The sequence below is a fragment of the Melanotaenia boesemani genome, chromosome 12, assembly GCF_017639745.1.
Source record: "Melanotaenia boesemani isolate fMelBoe1 chromosome 12, fMelBoe1.pri, whole genome shotgun sequence".
Lineage (NCBI taxonomy): Eukaryota > Metazoa > Chordata > Actinopteri > Atheriniformes > Melanotaeniidae > Melanotaenia > Melanotaenia boesemani.
Window position 1 is genome coordinate 31,564,400 of NC_055693.1, and position 22,322 is coordinate 31,586,721.

Genomic DNA, 22,322 nt, shown 5'->3' on the forward strand with positions numbered 1-22,322 from the left:
TCACATTCCCGCCATCATCACGCGTTGATGCGAGGCGTAGCGCACGGGTTCACTGTCAACAACATAGAAACCGGAGAGCAGGTGAATGCCGGCAAAACAAACTTCCTGCTCTCGGACGACCTACAAAGAGGATACTGTATTTGACAAGTCTGACGACTAGTCTAATATTATCGACAGGTAAAGAACTTTACAATTTAATTAAACTGTAACTTTGGTTTTTATCACCAAGTTGCAGTCAAGCAAATTAGCCAGTTAGCTAGCTTTAGCTAGCAGACTTGCTAATGTCGGCCTCCTCCATCCATTCAGTGGCTGAACATGAAGAGACGACATTACTTGCATCATAGAGTTAGAGCTTGGCTGCTAGTCTCCAGCCAACTGTATCTCTAAATTTCCTGGTTGTGGACATATTTGTGATTTAGTGTTGTCAAACTGATGCCAACCTAGCTGGACAGAACAAGATGCAGGTCGCAGTATGTTGTGCACCGCTCATCTTTGCTGCAGCGTTTAAGAGTTGTCATTGGGCTAATTTGACACGCAGGCTAGTTAATATGTCAAAGCAGCTTAGTTAATCAGCGAATATACTCAAAAATGAGTTTCCCCAATTTCGTATAACACTCTCCATTGTTTGTCTCAGCCGTGTCGCTAGTGTATTTTGTATGTTGAAGTTAGCCGTTATTCTGCTATTAGCTGTTATGCTAACTTGTTCTTTTTCATTTTTCTGAACAATTTCCGTAGTACAAATAAGCACCGTTCATTAATGAACAACTATCAAATGTTAAAAGAAGCACACGAAGTTGAAGAAGAAAAGCATAAAACAAAAAGTACACTGGAACAAATGTTTAAGATTGATAGGTCACTGGGACTTAGTTCATACATATTGCTAATATTACTGAAAGCTTTAAGACGGTTTGTTTTCCTCCCCAAATTCCTTAAACGAGTCAGTAGATTTTAATAATAAATGTGTATATAAATGTTTTCCAATAATCAAAGTATTGTCATTCAGTAACTAAAAACACCAAATTTACCCCTTATTATAATGAAGTGCCGGTACTTGGTTCTTTGAGGCTAACCACTCTACAGTCTTGTCTGCTAAACATTTAACTATGGAAAAGATTCAGTGTCTTGATGACAAAATGTATATTCATTACTGTCCAACTTAAACCTGCATCTAAAAAATATCCTACGATAAGAGGCTGATAGCATTTCAATTAAATTTAATTACTGAAATGAGTTAAATGGGTAAATGTTTTTTAATCCAAATGAAGTCTCATAATAGTTATTAAACAAACAAAAGTTGTTTCATCCTTGTTTAGTGTTAGTATTTAAATAGTTATTGTCTCGTTAACAGAATATTATCCTGTAAATATTCTAACAAAGCACCATAGAGTAATTTTTATATATCAGTTTAAGAAAAAACAAACCATAAAAAAATGTAAATGAGAACATAACGTAAATAAAATAAATATAATAAAATCTTGGGGCACCAGACAAAAATCAATTCTTAACTTACACCTTCTATTTGGTGTAGTCTATGAAAACTGTTATCTAGGTTTAGCGTGTCACAAAATATCAAATAAAGGTTTCCACACAATCTTGTAGTATTGATTGGGAATCTGTCACACTATAATCACGATTGAAAACTGCAGCAGTTCACTGACTTTCTGAATCTCGTCAAACTTTAGTAACTTTTCCTTTTAATTTTTTAACTTTTCCTTGTTGGTGGAAATGGCTACACCAGCAAATTTATTAGCTCCATGGCTAAGTAAAATAGTTTTCCCCTCTGAATGCTCCAAAATGTTGTCTACTTTACTGAAGTGAGTGTCTTGATATGTTGTGCCTTTTGTTCTTTGCTAAACAAGAAAATAGCTTTTCTTTTTATGCTGTCATTAAGTCCTCCAAGTGTTTAACATTAGAGATTTTTTTCAATCGAAATCATTCATAATTTGATGTACAGATTTAATGAACAGGCTAATACTAAATGATCCTAATTTTATTAGGATCATTTAGTTTATTAGTAGTTTCAAATAATGCAATCATTAATTTCCAATTAATGACTGCATTTATTTACTGTAACTCATGCTCAGTGTCTTACATCACAAATTATTATCTGTATTATGATATGGCTGTGGTTGGACAGAGTAACAACCCCCCACCCCCGTTTCTTTTCTTTATTTTTAGGATTTGTTTTTTGACAAGTCCACATCTGCCAAGTGCACCATCAGGAAAGTAAGCCATGGCAACCTTAGTGCCCAAACTCTCCAGTGGTTGCGTTATCAGGATCCGCTGCACCAGCCAAGATCTGGGCACTACCAAATGGAGAGAGGGAACTTTTGAGATTCTGGAAAAGGACAACAAAGTTAACCTGTGTCTAAGATTCAGCTGTGGTGGAGCCTGCAAGACCTTCCAGGTATAGTTTTTGACTTGCGGCTAAAATCCTCAGATCCTCCACATATAAGAAATGCTTGGTACACACACATACTCATACAGTGATTCATACAGCAAATCGTGGATTATACTGTCATGAGTTGGGCGTCATGCCAGAAGAAGGCAGAGATCAGACAATTAAAAACTGGAATTTTTTAACTTGTATATCAGAAAAGGGAATTGAGATTGGCTTGCTTGTTTTTCGTTAGTTGCCGTAATGTCTGAATGTAAATTGTTTATAAAAGGTGAACCCAAACTGTGGGGTGTACTGTGCGATGAGTCTAAAACTTTCTTGTACTTGGTGCAGTATATACTTGTAGTATTCCACAATCAATTTTAAGCATCAACATTTACATTGTGCAGCAAACAAGCTGTGATTGAACTGAGACTAGGACTGACCTGCGTTAGTATAGGAAATAAATGACATTAATGTCAGCATAATGCCTCTCAGGCCTCAGGTTTTTATGATAGGATTTTTACTTTTTAAGAAATTAATTATTAGCAGCAGATATCCTTGAAGGAAAATACAAAACAATTGCTACAGTTAAAATTAAAATCTATAGTCACGATTAGGGCTGCACAATTAATCGGATTTTGATCGCGATCACGATTTTGGTGGCCACAATTAAATGAACCTGATCGTCAACAATATTTACGTTAAAAATGCGGCTCTGCTGCATGCATCTCTGATCACACACATTCTCAACCAGTAGTCTGCCAACCACCAGGGCCAAGGCTTCATTAAGCTGCCTAAAGAACAAGGGCGCACTCCTTTTACAGTTCGGCAGCTAGTTGTGTTGCCAACTTAGTTACTTTGTCGCTGTATTTAGCGAGTTTTCAATCGCCTCCAGCGACTTATTTTCAAAAAAGCGATTAGCAACAAATCCAGCGACTTTTTCTGATGATATTGGAGACTTTTGGAGACTGATGTTAAAGAGCATATAGTTTACTCTTCAATGAGGACTGGGTGCTCTGACCCCTCCTCCGTCCAGAGCACTCAGAAGAGGCTCGTTCTTCATGCGGCAAAGCTGCATTCAGAGCAGGAGATGATCGCCTTTATTATTTTGGTCATAATCGTGCAGCCCTAGTCACGATGCACTGTGTTTTAATTATTTTGCTATCAGCAGTCAAGGAGCTTCCATCTGTTGTGCCACCCACCCTGTGACAGAAGTTTGCTCTGTTATTGAAACCACTCTGTTTAAAGCAGCACTTTTTTTAAAACATTAAACCTCACTGAGGACTTAAAGAAGTCCCTTCATCACTTGGATTTTTTTCTCATTATTCCTTAGTAAAACTATAAGGGATCAACAAAACCTACTTAGGCCCTCCTGCTGCACAGTTCAAGAACATTAACATGCTGCATCAGTTATGTTGATACAAGTCACATGGGTGGAAAAAAATCCAGCTTGAATGTGACGTTTGATTATTGAGTTAGTCATCTTAATATTAGACCACATGATAAAGATTTGAGGAAATTTGTCATGCCAGATAATAAATATGTAGATGAGCTGTAAATAACCCTAAAAACTGCTAGATCATCAGAGCTGATTTGTTTTTTTGAGGATAGTAGGTAATGGTAGCATGCATAACTGTAAATAGGGGGGGGAAAGGGGGAAAACAGCTGGAGGAAAAAGTATTAATATGTAAATCGTTTCTTAACATTTAACTTCTCTGTTGTCTTATGTCTTATGATTTATCTATTCTATCTATATCTATTCATTTATAATAATCATGAGATACATAATCAGATTGGTCGACTAGTCGTTTTAAAAGTTGGTGACTAATCGACCATCAGAAAAGTCATTAGTTGCAGCCCTAGTTTGCTTCCTCATCTGAAAATGCAACAGTGAATTACAGAAAACTACCTGACATCGTTCGGCTTTTCTAAACGTAACTAACTGATGCACGGTTGAACGGATAGTTTTAATGAACATCTGATCAAGGTCCTAAGAAAGTACAAAAATGTGTACATCACATTTGGCATTGAAGACACAGACATGTGCATCACCCCCACCCCCATTCACATTAAATGTAATAGCACAAAAAGACACAGACATCCACCCTTCCCACCCTGTCGTGGATGAAACGCGGTGGATTTATTGGACCAAAACAAACTTTTTTTTGTTCTTGCATTCTCAAGAACAAGAACAAAGTTTTCACTTCTCGTGGAGTAATAAACATTACTCCGGTCTATAACCCCTCGAGCAAGCCGCAATAGAACCGGACAGGAAGTTGAGACTTCAGTGTTCGTTTTTAAAAATTATTTGTAAAGCAGTGTGTCACATTTCCAGATCTGAGTACAATTTCATAAATGTGCACAAAATTAGACTTTATGTTTAAACAGATTCATTCATACAACATAATTTATATTTGTAATATCTGATTTAAAAAAGAAAACACACACATAAAACTGAAGGCATAGCGACTTTAATTTTGCTGTGGCGGTTCGTCACGATCAAAGACTAAAAGCGAAACTGGATTAAATCAACAGTAATAAGATTTTTATGAGGTTAAATCTGCTTTTACACTGATGGTTTGCGGGTTTACGTGTTTGTGAGTAACAGCCTCATACTAAAAGTTTAAGGGATTTGAAAACTTTTACTTTTTGCAGGTGTTCTTAACTTTAACTTTAAATAAAAATTAACTTCTCTAAATCACTTTTTCCCCCTTAGCTGAACCAGAATGTGAAAAGTATTTCCCTGGTGGCAAGCCGGATCGTGTTGTCCTTAAAAGACAACATTGTCATCACCTTGGATAAGTTGCCCATGTCTTTGGCTCAGAGGACAAAAGAATACCTGGAAAAGCTGAAGCAGGGAAAGTCAGGTAATTACACTCTTGTTCAGTTAAAGTCAGTGTAACTACAGTTTATCACTTTGAAGATGATCAATCCCTCTTGTCTCTTATGGGATGGGGAATACAGAGAGTAGAAAAATGACTTTCTTTCCGGTTTTATGAACTGGTGCTATAGTAATGTCTTGATGAGGAATCTTGCTGCTAGCATGAGCAAGCAGATATGTTTTTTTAGCACCTACTCAGCCAGGGTTTACCAACGAGTCGAACATGTAACGTAAACAAACTGCAGGCCACTGATTGGCCAAATAGTGGCATTACCGGATGTGTCATCAGAGCGACTCTGGAACCCGTCATTTATGTCTGCCAACCGCTGGTTAACACCAGAAGAAGACAATGTGATTTCATTCTTTCTGTAGTTGTCTGCTAGATATAAGCGTAGTTCTGTGTTGTAATTTTATTCTTTTGTATTTTTTTTATTTAGGAGTTTTAAAGTCATTCCATGGAAGTGCAAACTTCAGCATACTTGGTAACCGTGCTATGAAAAATGAGAGCAGCCCATCAGGGGACAAACAGGTGAGCAACAACTTTAAACAGCAACTTTAACTCGAATATGAGCAGATAAACATGAAGGTAAAATTTTATGTAAGTCTCCTAACATGTTTCAGACAACACCAAGGCGGCAGAGTGCAGAAGGCCGAGAAGACACAACACCACGGAAACCTCTGAGTAGCCCGAGCAGAGCAGTGTCCACACCCACTCGCACCGGACTGTCTGAAAATAGGTGTGATGGAAACTTAGATCTGCTTTTCTTATCCACTCACATTAAAAATGATCAAGCTTCAACAGAATTTCTTTCCAGTTACGGAATGCTTCGTCTAACCTGTCTGGATCACTTTTGTTCCAGGAGTGAGAAGAGAAAGAGACTCCTGACCTCCGACAGCGACCTCACCGAGGACTACCCCAAGGAAAACGACTCCTCAAGGTAAACTTAAATCTGGAGCAGTGTTTCTCAAATAAGGGTACATGTACCCCGGGTTGCTTGGAAACACTCCTGGTGGTATGTGAGAAAATAAAAAAGAGATCATTTGTTTAGTCTTTTAGATTTTTCTTAATAGATCTGAGTTCAGTTTGTATTATGGGGTGAGTCAGTTCAGGTGGTCAGGATTATACGCAGACTTGGTGATGTACATAATGTAAAAAAGGGAAAGATTTCAGTTCGATACCTGTGATCAAATGTTTTGTGACTCTGGATCCATTGTGATCTAGAAGCTGTAATGAGGAAAAATGTAAATCTGTAAAATAAATTAAATATGTAAATGAAATAAGAAAAAAATATATAAAAAATATAGAAATTAAAATAGAAATACAAGAGTCAGATGACCCGCGGATGAATGCAGTTGTTTTTTTGTTTCTTTGTTGTTGTTGTTTTATTTATTTTATTATTAGTTTTCTCCTAAAATGATTTATTGAAATATAATTTATCCTTAATGATTTATTAAATGTAAAAATGTTGAAAATGAACTTGTATTCTTTGCTGTAAAACAAAGGGTGAAATAAGGCATTTTCATTACTTATAGGTTATTATGCTGTTATTTTACTGGTCTGGTCCACCTGAGATCAAATTGTGCTGTATATGGCCTCTGAACTAAGATGTAAATTGACACCCCTGGTTAAAAACTGGGCTAAAAATATTCCACAGCGGGTACAATGTTGAAAAAAACTTTAAGAACCACTGGTCTAGAGCAGTGAGATTGTTCTCAAGTCCCGAGTTTCCACACTTATATCATCCTAAAATAATCATTTTATTTTTTTAAGCCACAACAAGGCCACTTCAGACCCATCCAGAAAGTTTCTTTTGAGCTGCAAAGAAAAGCTGAAGCAAGCTGAAGAGAACAGGAGCTCAGGTAAACTACCTCCACAGATCTGTAGAGGTGTGTAACATACAGCTGATTATGGATTCATTCTTTCCTGTTTTCATATATGTTTACACCACCTTCTTTACAAACTGTTGATGCAGAGTTTATTCAGTATTACAGTTATCGGTCCATCCAAAATGATAAAGCTTTAAAATGATTTTTGGCATGATTCATCACCATGTTTCCCTCTTAACTGCAGCTCCGCTGGGCGCAGCCCCACTTCAGCCAACGTCATTCTACGGTAGCCGATCTGTAACTAAAGACTACGGACAGAGCCATTCTTTTCTGGACAGGTAAACCTCTCTCTGGTGTCTGGTGTAATGATTAAGACCTGTAACAATAATGTAATGTATAATCTGCAATGATTGTATACTCACAGACCTGCCAGTACTGGACAGACCTCCACAGCCAAGAGAAGCCTTATTCTCCCCAACCACTCCACTCCCTTCAAGAAAGCACGACCCTCTTTGGACTACGGTGGCTGGAACAAGCAGAGACCCACCACTCTGTCTCAGTCACAGCCCCCACTGCAAGGGTAACCATCATCTCACTGGCTCCAGTGAATCTGCTGGGTTGTTTTTGTAGGCCTTTTTACTTTTATTCAAACCATGAAGTCTTGCCAAAGCTGAAATTAAGGCTAAAATTAGAGCTGTTTTTTGCCAACTGTTGCCATTCATATAAACTTTTCAATTATTACAGCTTTTCCAATCTGGGGAACACTTGCTACATGAACTCCATCCTACAGTCCCTCTTCAGTCTCCCCTCGTTCTCCAACGACATGCTCAAACAGAGCATCCCGTGGAAGAAGGTGCCCATCAATGCCTTGCTCAGGTACAATATCAACATCAATCAGCATGTGCAAACTGTTCTCACATGGTTTGTTTTTAACATGTAGAGCTTTACATGGTCAAGCATCAACTCTTATCAGAGAACGTTTGCAGCCAAACGTTCCCAGCAAGTCCCTTGATAACAAACTGGTTGCAGACTTAGTTTCTCCTGCTGTCTGTCATATAGTTAATCCATGTTTCACCTGCTCCGTTTGTCCACAAGAGTGGAAAATGCCCAAAATTATTCCTCTGCTGAAGGACAAGAAATGACAGTTTTCTGGTTCAAATTGCTGTCCTATTAGTATTTTACCTGCGTTAAACAAGATGGAAAACATTGTGTATGAACAAAGTGAGGATTATTTTTCTCATCGGTTATATTCAGACTGTCAACATGCTTATAGGAAAGGTCACTCAACGACCACAGCCCTGACTCAGATGACTGGTTGAGTGAATTACTTGCAAAGAAATTAGTTGGATAGATTTTCTGCTGCTTTTGATGTTATCAACCATGAAATGTCGATTATTAAACTCAAATGTTATGACTTTGAACTAGGGCTGGGCGATTAATTGAATTTTAATCGCAATTACGATCTGGGTTTTCGACGATTTATAAAAATGAAATGGTCCGATTATTTTTTTGTCCTTCGCAGTTTCATCTTGTGCTGTTTTCAGTTGCAAATCGAGCGTCACTGGCATTGCAGCACTTTGCAGATTCCTCCCACAGCCCCGACCGCTTTAGTTTTATTCAGCACGAGTTGCAAACCCAGTTAAAGACATGAAACACGGGAGGCGGCGTCGCTCCTTCTCCATAATTTTTTAATGTAAACTTGCGTGAGGAAGTGAGAATCGCTGCCCTCCTCCAGCCAAGCGACAGGTGACTGTCGTGCATGTAAAATGTTGCGTTCGTGCACACAGACGTGTACACGGGGGCATGCGACGCAACACAAAAAATAGAAAAATGTTCAATTTTTGTGAGTCACAACTAAATAATCCACCAGCTCCCAGAGTCACAGAGAGACAAACGTTATAAACAAACAGAACTTTTTTTCTCAATTAACACAGCAAACAATCCGGAATTTAAGAAACTCATCAACACTTTGGACAAACGGCATCACTGCCATCTCACCACCATGTTAGTGGACTGTCTCTCTCTTCCCTGTATGATGAGTGTGGTGAGAGTGTTGTAAATGGCGACAGTCCAATGTTTCGCCACTGCTGCGGACCTGTGGTCAAGCCACACCAGAGCCGTATAGAAATGTCGCACATGTCGAACATAGCTGCTGGTCTGAGACAAACAATAGCTATGGGGACCTGGTGGAAAGAAACTAGTCTGCATTACCAAAGTAAACACTTAAAATGCCACCACCACCACCACCAAAAATCTGTAATCATGTTAAATAATCGAGATCTCAATTTCAATCAAAATAATCGTGATTATCATTTTTCCCATAATCGAGCAGCCCTACTTTGAACAATCTGCTTTATAGTGGTTCTATAGTTATTTATCAAACAGGAAAGAGGCTGTCTTTTTTTTTTTTTTTTTTAAAAATGGCTGTTATTCTGATATCAGGGCCGTGCAGTATGGTGTGCCACAGGGTATCTGTCTTGGTCCTTTGTTATATAGTACTGACTTTATCATACCTTAACTAACTGCCCAGCAGTCTGGTCCACTGCTTCATCTCGATTAATAAATAAAATTCGAAGGGTTTAGAATTGAGCAGCGTGCACAGCACTAGGCTGTAATTACAGGGCAAATGTTAAAATAATGCACAGGAATTTAAATTTGGTTATTTGTTAAAGATAGATTACTTTATTCATTGCTAGTATTTTGTAAGAACATAATTGTAATTAACCCCCTTCTAAATTATATCTGAATTTAGACTTTAGCAAAGATTAACATGGTTATATGACCAGACATGCTGTTGCCAATAATTTCACTTCACCGATTGTAAAAAGAAATTTCATTAAAACTTTTATTTAGAAGAATGTATGAAAGAAATTCACTTCCAATAAATATTTTACCTACTAGTACTAAATCCAGTTTCAAATTATTGCTCAAACAGTACTTTTTAAAGTCACTATAGTATTACAAGTTAGTATATTAGTATAATTTGCTGTTAGGCTCCATATGGTTTTGTTTTTAGCTTTGTTATTATCATTAATAATGTTGTAAACGTCATTATTTTGTAAGTTAGTGAACTGATGCTGTTAAATTATTTCCACAGCTGCTGTTTTAATTGATATGATAATGATGGTTTTTGTTGTTTTTGTCATTATTATATTATTATATACTGATGGTGTGCATGATACCTGTTTATTGATATAATACCTACTGTATATGATCACGGTTAGTCTTCACATTACTTGTTGTTTTTTGTATGATTATTCTAATTGTTTGAATGATTATTATACACGACGGACCCCTGGAAAAATAGCTGCAGCTTTTTGCAAGTGCTAATGGAAATGCTAATAACAAGAAAGAAAGAGAGAGAGAGGAGGAGTGCAATGGTTAAATGGAGGGGAGAGCATTTCTGGAGTTATTTTAATGAGTATTGATCTACTGAGCTTAAATAAAGGCCACACATCTTTATTTATCAAGTTGGAACACCTTTTTAGTTTATCTGCATCTGAATGATTTGTTCCTCGGCGTTCTCTGAACACGCCGTCAGATCTGAGCAGGTAAAAACTCCTCCCACCTTGCTATCAACTTGGTTGGCCCAACGGTAAATGGAACGGACCCACAGTCTGTTCAACCTCATTGATCCTTTTGCATCAGCGGAAGCTTGGAAAACTTTCACATGTTAAGCTCTCACTTCAATTTTCCGACCAGTCAGTCTATAATTGTTGGCTTACGGCTGCTATGATCTCGTTTAAGAAGTGGCTTAAACCATCTTTTTTAACTTTATAAATGTTTGCAGATTATGTGTAATGAAGAGGAGAGAAAATTCTGCTTGTGAAAAGTTGATTCAGAAATACATTTTGACTTATTCTATGTTGCATTTTCACTCTGCAGACGTTTCGCTCACCTTATGGCCAAGAAGGACGTGGGCTGTCCAGAGACGAAAAAGGACCTGTTGAGGAAAGTGAAGAATGCCATCTCTTCCACAGCTGAGCGTTTCTCTGGAAATATGCAGAATGTAAGACTCTTTCCTCTAGATTAAATACCTGGGGAAAAAAAAGCCATCAGAAACAATCAGAAATATTTTTGAAATCTTAAGTTGACCATTGCCTGTAAATAGATGCTGCTTTTAAGCCAAACTGTCAAAAAATAAAAAACTAAATGTTTACACAGTTTGTACAAATAACATGGGCACAAACTATATATAAAATGCAAAAGTTCTGTTTCTTTAATTGCAGGGTTTCCCACACATAGACCAGTGTGTGGCGCAACGCCACAGAATCAACTCCACGCGCCACAGATCCCGCCCCTCAGAACACGAGTTTAAAATAAAAAAAAAAAGGCTATCAAAAATAACATGTTAATGGTTGGCCTGTCACGATAACAAATTTTGCTGTGCGATAAATTTTCTTAGAAATTATCGCGATAATATTGCTCAAAGCAATAATGTTGTCATTGTGAGACCATTTTCAACTAATATAATGCCATAATAATGCAAGTGCACCCTTTCAAAGATCAATAAACTTTCATTTCTAATAAACATTTTACACTGGAACTGGAAGAAATTTTAAAAAACAAAACAATAAATAGAACGGACTCTCAGTCTCATTAACAATGAATGAAAACCAAACACAATAAGTATGATAGAAAAAGTTTTTGTTCTGTAAACAAAATTGCCCTTCAAAAATATATTAAACATGGGGCTCAGACAGGGAAAACCGGGAAAACTGCCAGTTAGTACCATTGTATTTAAAAAAAAAAAAAGGAAAAACTGTGCATTGTTGCTGTTTGTGAAGCTGAAATATCTCCCTCGTCGTAGTGTGTCAGACTGATCTATGAGCAGTGAGTGAACCACGCTGCTGCGGCGCCATGCTGCTATGACGCCACGCTGCTGCGACGCCATGCTGCGCCTTTTTCACATACACCGGGACACCGGCCCAAAAATAATGCGGCCCACTCGCAATCCTTCCAAACTTCTCGATTAGCTGTTTGATGTGTATGCGTGACAGTTGGCAGCCCTGTAAACAAATGCTGCGTACCGGCTCACACGGGTTAAGTGCTTCACCACGGCCCGTGCTGCAAGTAAGACACGAGAGAGATCACTCCGCAAGAAACGAGAGCGTTCAGTCGAGATGCTCCATAGTGAAACCTACTGTCATACACAGCCTATGGTAAAGTAAGAAAATAATAATAATGATCGCAGCCAGCAAACTTATGCTCATTTTTTTCTCACCGTGCAATTAATTGACTTATTGCTTATCGCGACAGGCCTAGTTAACGGTGCTAACTGTTTTAATTATGCCATATTTTTTAACGCACTCGCGACAAGCCCAATACATCCGTCATTGTTATGACGGCAGGACACGGAGATATAACAAGATCAGCTGACTGGCTCTGTGGATGGATTTGAGTATAAAAAGTACATAGATGGAACACTACATGGCGTCACACCTGTGGAGGATGATTTTAACACCTGCACTTTTCCCTCATGTTTAAAAAAAATTCTTAGAGTTAAACATGGCCGCTTTGTGGTTCTCTGTGTCTGCACTGTGGTTCCTGTTGCTCCATGACTGGCTGTCCATGATCAGCTGATCGTTTTTTCTGTCGCTAGCACCGTCTCGCCTGCTTATTGAGTTTATTGTACCTCAGACAAGGAGGAAATTAGTGGTTCATGGTTCATGCCAAAACATTTTTACCCAAAATATTGTTTTTACAGGACCTTTAACTATCAAAGTAGCTGACAGGTGGTAGAAAGGGTTTATACTTCAGCTGTGCAGGGACAGGTCTACAAAGGTTTTAATGGGGGGCCAGACAGGAGCACTGACCATTAAAAGGGGGCATAAATTAGACCTTTTTTAAGGTCTAGATCAGTGGTTCCCAACCTTAGGTCCGGAACCCCCCAAGGGAGTCTGCTAAAGAGCACAGGGGGTCCCCGAGGCTTTGAACGTTCAGAGCAGTTGTGATCAATGATGGTCCCTATTTTGAGGGAAAAAAAAGTAGGGGTATATGTTGTTCATTTAACTTTAGCTCTATGGAAGAACAGGACTCAGCCAGAATACATTATTTATTATGAGAATCTGACTTCTGAAAGCAGAAAACCAAACACAGTTTCAGCACCTGGTGGGGCAGGGGGTCTTCTCTTAAAGAACTTACTTTAGAGAATTAAGACTGAGCTGAATAACTTTAAAAGCTTCTTGTAGCTTTAAAACTGTCTGTTAGCCGACTCCACCAACTATCACGACACCATGACACTTGATTCCCACACCGGTGTCAGGTGAGTGCCACAAACTGCTACCTGGTCAGTGGGAAACACTGTAATGGCTTTAGCTTTCTATAATTATTGCTGATTGAGGGTCCTTGTGATGCAGAACAAGTTTGGGACAGAAATAAATGTCTTTCCTGATGCTGCGTTCTTCCTGACACTACGTTCCTCTGTGTTTTCTGTTCATCAGGATGCTCATGAGTTCTTGAGTCAGTGTTTGGACCAGCTGAAGGATGATGTGGAGAAGATGAACAAGAGCTTTGCAAACGATGCTTCCACATCATTGTCGTGTGACAGCAGTCAGGAGGCCACATCATTGGCAGTCAGGGTAGAACCTGGCGAAGAGGCAGACACCTCCCGCATCTACACCTGCCCTGTGGCGGCCAACATGGAGTTTGAGGTGCAACACACCATCACCTGCAAAGGGTGAGAGCCGTCTCCTCCTGGATGATTTCTATTAGATTGAACTCATGTTGACTTTTGGTGAGAGATGGAAGTTTGACACTCCTTTGCTGTTGCAGCTGTGGTGAGGTGGTGACCAAACGGGAGCAGTTCAACGACTTGTCCATCGACCTGCCTCGCAGAAAGAAGACTCTGCCACTTCGTTCCATTCAGGACTCTCTGGATCTCTTTTTCAGGGTGGGTGTTTTACATCACCACTATCTTAAAGAAGCAACATCCAGCAAGACTCGTGCACATGTATTTACACTGGCCACTTATTTATTTACAGATGGAAGAGATTGAGTACTCGTGTGAAAAGTGCAATGGGAAAGCCGCAACAGTTACTCATAAATTCAGCAAACTACCCAGGTATGTACACACAAACATGAAACACATGACGGACTCATTCAGCAGAGTTGCCTCCTTTAAACCTTCTGATAATCGCCAGAGCAAAAAGAATAATGAACAGAGAAGCTAGTTCGCTGTGATTTGTGATGCATCTTTTCTCCCCACAGAGTGCTCATCCTGCACCTAAAACGTTACAGTTTTAACGCTCAGCTGTCCCTGAACAGCAAACTGGGCCAGCAGGTGGTGATCCCTCGATACCTGACGCTGCTGTCGCACTGCACCGAATCTACAAGACCCCCCATTAGTCTCGGCTGCCAAGCATCCATGTAAGACGCAAATGCATGTAAATATTTGAGTATTAAGTAGGCCTGTCACGATAACAAATTTTGCTGTGCGGTAAATTCTCTCAGAAATTATCGCCATAAACGATAAAAAAAAACTAATATAAAGACAATGCCATATTAATGCAAGTACACCCTTTCAAAGATCAATAAACTTTCATTTCTAAAGAACATTTTACACTGGAAAACAAATAGAATGGACTCTAAGTCCCATTAACAATTAGTGAAAACCAAACACAACCAAACACAATAAGTATGATGGATAATAAAATCTGTTCTGTAAACAAAATTGCCTTTCAAAAAATATACTTAAAAAAATATTAAACATGAGGCTCAGACAGGAAAAAACATGGAAAGATTAAAGTCCTTCAACTAAACCTGTTCTTGTTCAGCAGTGCAACTGAGGAAAAAAAATATTTGTACCTGTACCTGGCAGATTTTTGGTAGCTACTTGTGTAGCCACAACTGGCCTGGGGCAGACTGACGGAAACGTGGCAGCCAGTAGGCGCCTACGGCCTCTCACCACCAAACATTCATACTCGTATACCAGCGATGCCGACGCTGGAGGCAAGAAGGGTGAAGTGTCTCAGGAGTGGGACTCCACTGCTTGAGCCACTGCTGCCCCACAATTGTGCACATACTCTAGGGTCTTAGGTATCTTACGATTCGATTACGATTCAGGGTGCTTGGATTCTATTATTAATCGACTATCAGGATTTCCAGTGCTTTTTTTTTTTTTTTCTGTTTACAACCTCATTTGCAAAACAATAATGTCGTTTGCATGTAGCATCGACTTACCAGCATCCAGTGCCTGTGAGATGAAGATGTAATGATTAATTTTGAAATTACTCTTGCTAATAAGATGTTTATTGTAACTTATAAATCAATAGAATCAACAAAGTAGTCTGAACTGACAGACAAGCTATTGTTTAGCCTTGCCAAAGCACTCAACCTATACTGGTTGGTGAGACATGAGTAGGAGGATTATTTTGATCATATTCTTGAATATTATTATTTTTTTTAAATCTGTGTATTCTGCCTTTTGAGTTGATTCCTCCCATTAAATCTATTCTGTTTGAGATGCAACGACCAATTAGGTGGCGGTTTTGTGTTGACAAGGTTTCTTTCACATTTTTTCCTTAAAGGTCCAAAACACTTAAAACATCACACTCGGTCAGCTCCTCTACAGGATCTCTACGGTGAGTTCTACGACAATATTCAATGTTGATGCGCTGAGAGAAAAGAAAATAGTCATTTCATGTATACTCTTAAAGACATAATCTCATTAAATGCACACTTTAAAAAATGAAATAAGCTTTTAGTCATGTTAATGACTGAATATGTGTCTCTGTAGAAGGACTGGAGGTAAAGTTGGCAACAACATCTGCACTTCTATACTTTTGGACTCTGACTGTGAAGAGGACCTGAACAGAAAGGTGAACGCAAGCCGCAAACGACGTCTCAGCATCTGTCTGCCTGAAGACGATAACCATCTAGAGGAGGCGAGTACCTGCTTATATTCCTCAATATTTTTTAGTGTCCTCATTTTTTGTCTGCGTTGTCGTTGTGATACATTTGAATATGTTTTCAGAGGGGAGCAGCAATGGACCCTGCAGATTTCAATGGTATAAACGATGATGAAATGATGGCTGCTGTGTTGGAGATGAGCCGCCAAGAGGCTGGGCTTTCTGCGCCACCTCCCCTGGAGGATGAGCCAACGAGTAGCCCTGATACGGGGTTCGGGGACACAGATGTCCATGACCTGGCCTACAACAAAGATCCACTGGAAACAGACAACAAACAGCCTGCAGGTACTCCATCCAGATAAGGTTAAGATACTTTCTGCATGAGTTTGGGCATGAGAGGTAGAATGGAAAATAAACTGACCTTTTATAAATCTACTGGGTGTCTCGGTGGTGAAATTCAGGTTTGGATAACGTAGTGATGATACAAATAACTCTGTTTATGTTACTTAACTTGTTGTATGTTTTGGTATTGTGTAGATGTGCTGGATTCCCTGGATTTGACCATGGATGAAAATAAGGAGAACCAGACTCCAGAAGGCGTGCAGCAGCAGGGGGAGTTGGACTGGGTCCAGCAGTACAGTTATGATCAGGAGAGGGAGGAACAGGAGCTGCAGCAGGCTCTGGCCCAGAGCCTCCAGGAACAAGTAAGACCAGAACCCATCTAACATTCGCTTTAAGCCATTCAGACCTCAGATTTATTTTAAAACTGGTGTGACCTTTAAAATGTGGAAAGTTTGACAGAATCATCTTAATCCATAAAACGTGTAACATCTCTAAATTATGATTTTGATATATATTTATATCATGTTGTATAGAAAACCTTTCAAGAGTTTAAGTTTTCAGCTTTTATGGTCAGTTACTGACTTTGCCTTTCATCAGTATAAAGGGAGAAGAAAAATAATGTTCAGCCCGACATTATGGAAGCATGCATATTTTTTATAAGCAAAGAGACTTTTAGCCCCCAACAGACCCAAATTAAAATGCAATAACGTTTAGTTTTTTCCTCCTTATACCAAATATTAATTCGTGGTGGACTGTCTTGCTCTCGTCCCATTCAGGAAGCCCAAGAGATGAGAGAAGATGATGATCTGAAGAGGGCCACTGAGCTCAGTTTGCAAGGTATGAAGTCATCGCTGCCACGTTAATCTGCTGGATGTTGACGTGTTCACATAGTTAATTTGTGACTTGTACCATCTGCACATGTCAGCTGAGGTAGAGGAGAGAAGCCAACTACTGACCAAGAAATCTGGATATTTTTATCTTTTATCCCATAAATTCAGTGCAGTTTGGTCTTGAACTTTCTCCAGAAACAAGTGTTAAGAGCATTTAATGAGACTGTTGAAATGCTGCTTCAGTATCGAAATTCTCTTTTCACCCAACAGAGTTTAACAACTCTCTGACTGAGCTGCTGTGTTCAGATGAGGATTCTGGAAATGAAGATGTGCTGGATATGGAGTACACTGAAGCAGAAGCAGAGAACCTGAAGAAAAATGCCGAGGTACCAACATCCTGATGCCATTTAACATCTGATCATTGACTTAAACACATAGAATAATGAGTGATTAATCAAATAATAGGCTGATTACACTTGAATGATGGATGGTCATTTCCACTAATCTGCTTACATACTCTGCTTCAGACCGGAGAATTGGCCAACTCTTACAGACTCATCAGTGTTGTCAGTCACATCGGGAGCAGCTCCTCTTCTGGTGAGCACTTGCTTGCATATCTGCCGTTACCTTAACTTTAGTCCTTTTTAAAGGTAGGTTCACACATATGTAATGCTTTAAATCAATCACAAGATCAGTCAGATGATTTGATTGGCTGACAACCTCCGCTGCCCCTTGAAAAGTTAACTATTCACAGCTGTACACCACACACCATGCTAGCAAAGCAATATGGCAATGCAAATGCCACTCCCTTAAAAACTAATAAAAAGTGAAACCTCTGAGGCCTGAACCACATGTATGTGAATCCTACCTGTTTTTCATCAGTGAATGCAGCAGCATTCAGACAATTCTCACAACTTCATACACGTCATATCTGCATAATTCAAGCTGATGTGTATGTCTGTGTTATTGTTACAACCCGGCACAGGGATATGATGAGTGTAACAAAAGAAGTGTGAGAGGGAGGCAGGTGGACGTGGATAAGCAATCAGTTTTATTGGAAAACCCAGAAACATACACAACCTGCAAAGGAGGTAACCAGCTCGTGTTGGGGTTAGAGGAACTGCTCAAACAAAAGAACAAAGAGGTAGTTCAGTTAACTTAGAACTCAGCCGGTGAACCAAAACTCAGAATATTCAGAAGGGAAAAACCAACCATTAAACAACGAACTAACTAAAAAGCAGTCCCAATAATCTATGAACAATGCAAAACAAAAAAAGGTGTTCAAACTAAACTAGCCCAACACATCCTAGCGGTATTTAGTGAAAAAGGAACTCAAAGCTTATCCAAAACAAAGAAACTAAGAGCAGCCAAAAGGGCCAATGTGTCTCCACAATAAAAGGGGTTCCAATAGTTTGCTAAACCAAACCACAACACAACTATCAAGGCTGAGCATGCCACCACCAAGACAAAGAACACACATCCACTAAGTAACAAAGCCACCACAAAGTCCGACAAGCCGAGAGTGAAACTGTCTGTCGCACAGTTTCCCCCCCTGACTGAGCACACACAGCCGACTTTATTTCCGGGGTGCTGGCGATCGATGCAGGGATTGGCTGGGTGGTAACCAATCCAAGGGAAGGAATAGGCCTCAGATGTCATCCATGAGTGACGGCCGTAACAGTTATTCATACCAACAGTGGAGAAGATCTGCTGAAAATGCCACCTGTAGCTCAAACACATTCAAGATTTACTGCACTTGGTTGTCTTTTTTTATATAAGAAAGTTCAGAAAGATGTTGTTTACCTTAATGTTTCAGCTACTTCCTGTGGCCTTCTACACAAGGGTCACATGATGATGGTGTTAAAGTGTCTTACAGCTTTGTCAGACATCAGAGGACGATTACACTCCCAGCTGTCTGGCCTCCTGTAGGGGATGGCGTGTGTGACAAGGCATAAGATCCTGCGCCCCTGTTGATGGTCCTCAGGGCCCATTTCAGGATCTCTATGGCCCTCCCAGATCCAGCAGTGGTATTTTTTGCTTTCTGAGTGGATGACCTTAGCTTCTTGAGGGTTCTTGTCCTTGGCACACACCTGGGATGCCATTCTTTGTAAGATGCCAGACAGCAGGTGGGGGGTAATTGTCCTCTAGTGTCTCTAGTGGCAAACCATAATAAGAACACCCTAAAAGACACTATACTGCAACATCATGTGACCCTTGTGAGGGGTAGTCTACAGGAAGTAGCTGAAACATCTCAAGGTAAATAAGCGCATCTCTCTTCACTGACTTACCTAAGAAAAGCTAAGTGTAATATTTATACCAGAAGATAATATGAGCTTTGTTGGACATCTGTGCTGCAGCTGATTGTAGTATACTATGAAACAGGAAGATTTTGGATGGCATTTATTTAGGCCACATCCACAAATAGAAGAAGCTATTTTTTCTGCTGTCTGAATCATATTATTTGGTCCAGTCTTTTTTTTTTTTTTGGAAACAGAGCCTGTAATTTTCATGTGTGAACATTGACAGCCAGTGTTGTGGAAGGGCTCCAGGGCGATTGGGTCATCAGGCCACCAAAAAAGATGCGTGTAGGTTGTTCACACGGAAGGGAAAGGGGTGGCATTTGCAGAGATATTCACTTTGGTAACCATTTTTAGAAGAGCAGTGGTTTCAGACTCGGACACCAGTTGTGTGGATGAAACATCCAAATGATAAACAACTGTAGCAGAAACACTTAAACTTGTTCCCGTATGGATAGGGCCTTAATGATGTCAGATTGGTTACTGTGCTAGTCTGACCCTTATCAGGACTACAGCTGTTCAGATTGGTTTCATCTTGAAAGTGAGACGTTTACAGGTCCATTTTTGTTAGTTTGGCATCAGAAAATACGACTGCCTGCCACCAGTACTTGTCTGATAGGGGCTACATTCACTAAGAATCTCTTTTTTTTTTTTTTTTTTTTTTTTTTTTTTTTTTTTATGTTTTTAAATAAATTTAGTCCAAAGTTCTTTGTGCTTACTTATTGTGATGATTGTTTTATGTTTTCATGTGACTGTTCTCATACGCACCTCATCATCTCACCCCAGGTCATTACATCAGTGACGTCTATGATATGAAGAAACAGTCGTGGTTGACCTACAATGACCTGGACGTGTCGCGCACACAAGAATCAGCTGTCCAGCGAGACCGTGACCGCAGTGGATACATCTTCTTCTACATGCACAAGTGAGTAAGGGGGAAAAAAAAGAACAGATAGTTGACCTGCAACCACCAGGCTAAGAAGTGCAGTGACTATAAATAGTGTGTTAAAACGGCAGTATTTACACTCATATCTAACATGCTCCCGGTGGGAATAGACCTGCCGTGGAGTTTGGAACGAAACCGCGACACAGCTGGAACACGGTGCGCACACACACCTTACTTCAATTGTATCGAAAGAAAGCGACAGAAACAATGGAGGAAAATGGTGGACATCCATCAGCTTGTGTTCTTTCTTTTTAGTCTGTGGCTTTAAACAACAAAAAATCCACCATATATTTATAATGCTGGATCCATTTTAAGCTGTAATACGACTCAAAGACTCAGCAGCTTGTTCAGATGTGTCTGTGATGGATGTGAAGTTCTCAGCATATCATGCGTCTCCCTGGCAAAGTAAAAAAACAGAATTTCTGTCTGACTTTCAGCTGGATCAAACCACATTTTCCAACATACGTTTTCTCCTGGTTTAGCGTGATCACCTGCACGTAGGTGCACGTGTCTGTGTGCACATTAGGGTGAAACTCTTGAGTGTACAACAGAAATGAGGTGCTGTGGTGTAAATAAATCAGATACCATCATACTGTTTAGTTTTTACTACAAAGACAGTAGAAAGCTGTGACAGAGGAACTGTAACCTTCAGGCTCCAGTGTTTTAAACACAGGTTGCATCTTGCAGTTGGCAAGTGAAGCAGGTCATATCTCAACTTTACGTCCTTGCGTGAGAATATAGAGCTGTTCATATTTTGACGTCATCTCATGTGGTAATCCTGCATCTCATGTAAAATATATGCATATTTCTGTGAGAACACTGAACAGAAGCTGGAATTTAAAGGATTAAATCTCAATATTTGGTGGAAAGCAGGCTTTGGTTTAGCACGAAGCCTTTGTGCTTCATTGGTTCGGCTTCTCTGAAACTCAGTGAAACTGTGATTCTTAATGATAATTTTACTGAATGTAAAGTCAGCACTCTTCTTTTGACTTGTCATCTGGGTAACTGTGGATTTTGTGTGATCATGATACCTGCATGACTCAAAAAACATTAAACTTCAGATTTTATTTCATGTAGACTCTGAAGCAGAAATGTAGTAATTTTATTTTGTTTTAGTTTGTGCTTACCATGACATCCTGGGTAACCTTCCTGTTGTTTCTCTGTAGAGATGTGTTTGAACAGCTGTCTGAGATGGAGCGATCTGGAGCCAGCGGCACATCAGAGGCAGGAAGGAACGTCCTGCAGCCCCTCTGAGCTCTACATCTTTGAACGGCCACACATCCACACACTCATCCACAGCCGACCCCCTGCTAGACGGAGCTGTCCTGTGATCAACCTTCTGTACTACTGATTGCCGTCCTGTCTTTGGTCGTCTTCAGGCCCTTCTTTTTGCCTCTACCAATCACTAAATGCCAGGCTAAATGAACACCTGTTTATGCCAACACAGGTGGGAAACCGTTATTAAAGACTCTTTAAGACACCTGAAATGCAGTTAAAAACATGTTCAGTGGATCAAATTTTTGCCTCCATGTTTTTTAGGCTGAAGTTTTTCTTTTTATCAGTTTTGTAAATTTTTTTTTTTACATTTGTTTGGCCTTTTGTTTCTACATCTTCAAAAAAAAACCTTTCACTTAAAAATGATCAATTACCAGATGCTACTGGTGCTGTGTGGATTGTATATTTGCAGACCCTTTATTTCCCATAAAAACTAAATAAAGATATATTCTATGTTGGAGAATAAGCTATTATAGAGTAAGAGGGTTGCTGTGCTTAGCGGGTACATTTGGTGCAATATTTATGTGACGGCACAAAGTGGCCAGTTCAGATCAGCTTTCGGTTCGGTGTGGATGGTTTCCCAGTTGCTTTTTGTGTGTGTTTGACTTGCAATCTGATTTGTTGGTGTGAATATTTCCATATTTTAAGATATGTGAATGAAATCTGTTACCAGGCTTTTCTCAGTTGAGCCCATG

At 39.6% G+C, this 22,322-nt stretch overlaps 1 protein-coding gene across 3 annotated transcripts; it reads left to right on the forward strand.

The window, feature by feature from the left end:
• Position 1: 1 nt before the first annotated feature.
• On the forward strand, positions 2–22,310 carry usp37 (ubiquitin specific peptidase 37). Of its 3 annotated transcripts, XM_042001393.1 has the most exons (25): positions 2–177; positions 1,647–1,648; positions 2,179–2,407; positions 5,097–5,247; positions 5,699–5,790; positions 5,865–5,998; positions 6,122–6,199; positions 7,033–7,121; positions 7,333–7,426; positions 7,513–7,668; positions 7,833–7,964; positions 10,974–11,097; positions 13,532–13,767; positions 13,863–13,980; positions 14,072–14,151; positions 14,298–14,456; positions 15,617–15,670; positions 15,826–15,973; positions 16,063–16,282; positions 16,475–16,641; positions 17,056–17,116; positions 17,380–17,495; positions 17,637–17,706; positions 20,193–20,331; positions 21,519–22,310. In XM_042001393.1, the coding sequence occupies exons 3-25, from the start codon at positions 2,234–2,236 to the stop codon at positions 21,604–21,606; spliced, it is 2,880 nt and encodes a 959-aa protein (XP_041857327.1). In that variant the 5' UTR covers positions 2–177; positions 1,647–1,648; positions 2,179–2,233; the 3' UTR covers positions 21,607–22,310. The 3 variants fall into 3 exon arrangements, with proteins under 3 accessions (XP_041857327.1, XP_041857326.1, XP_041857328.1); XM_042001392.1 differs by lacking the exon at positions 1,647–1,648 and having other exon boundaries at positions 3–177; XM_042001394.1 differs by lacking the exon at positions 1,647–1,648 and having other exon boundaries at positions 3–177; positions 5,883–5,998.
• Positions 22,311–22,322: the final 12 nt, after the last annotated feature.

Excerpts from the sequence above, each read along its gene's own strand:
- usp37 (XM_042001393.1), top strand. The coding sequence starts at position 2,234 with ATGGCAACCTTAGTGCCCAAACTCTCCAGTGGTTGCGTTATCAGGATC. Across the intron at positions 5,999-6,121 it reads ACCGGACTGTCTGAAAATAG|GAGTGAGAAGAGAAAGAGAC; the intron begins GTGTGATGGAAA and ends CTTTTGTTCCAG. Across the intron at positions 11,098-13,531 it reads TCTCTGGAAATATGCAGAAT|GATGCTCATGAGTTCTTGAG; the intron begins GTAAGACTCTTT and ends TCTGTTCATCAG.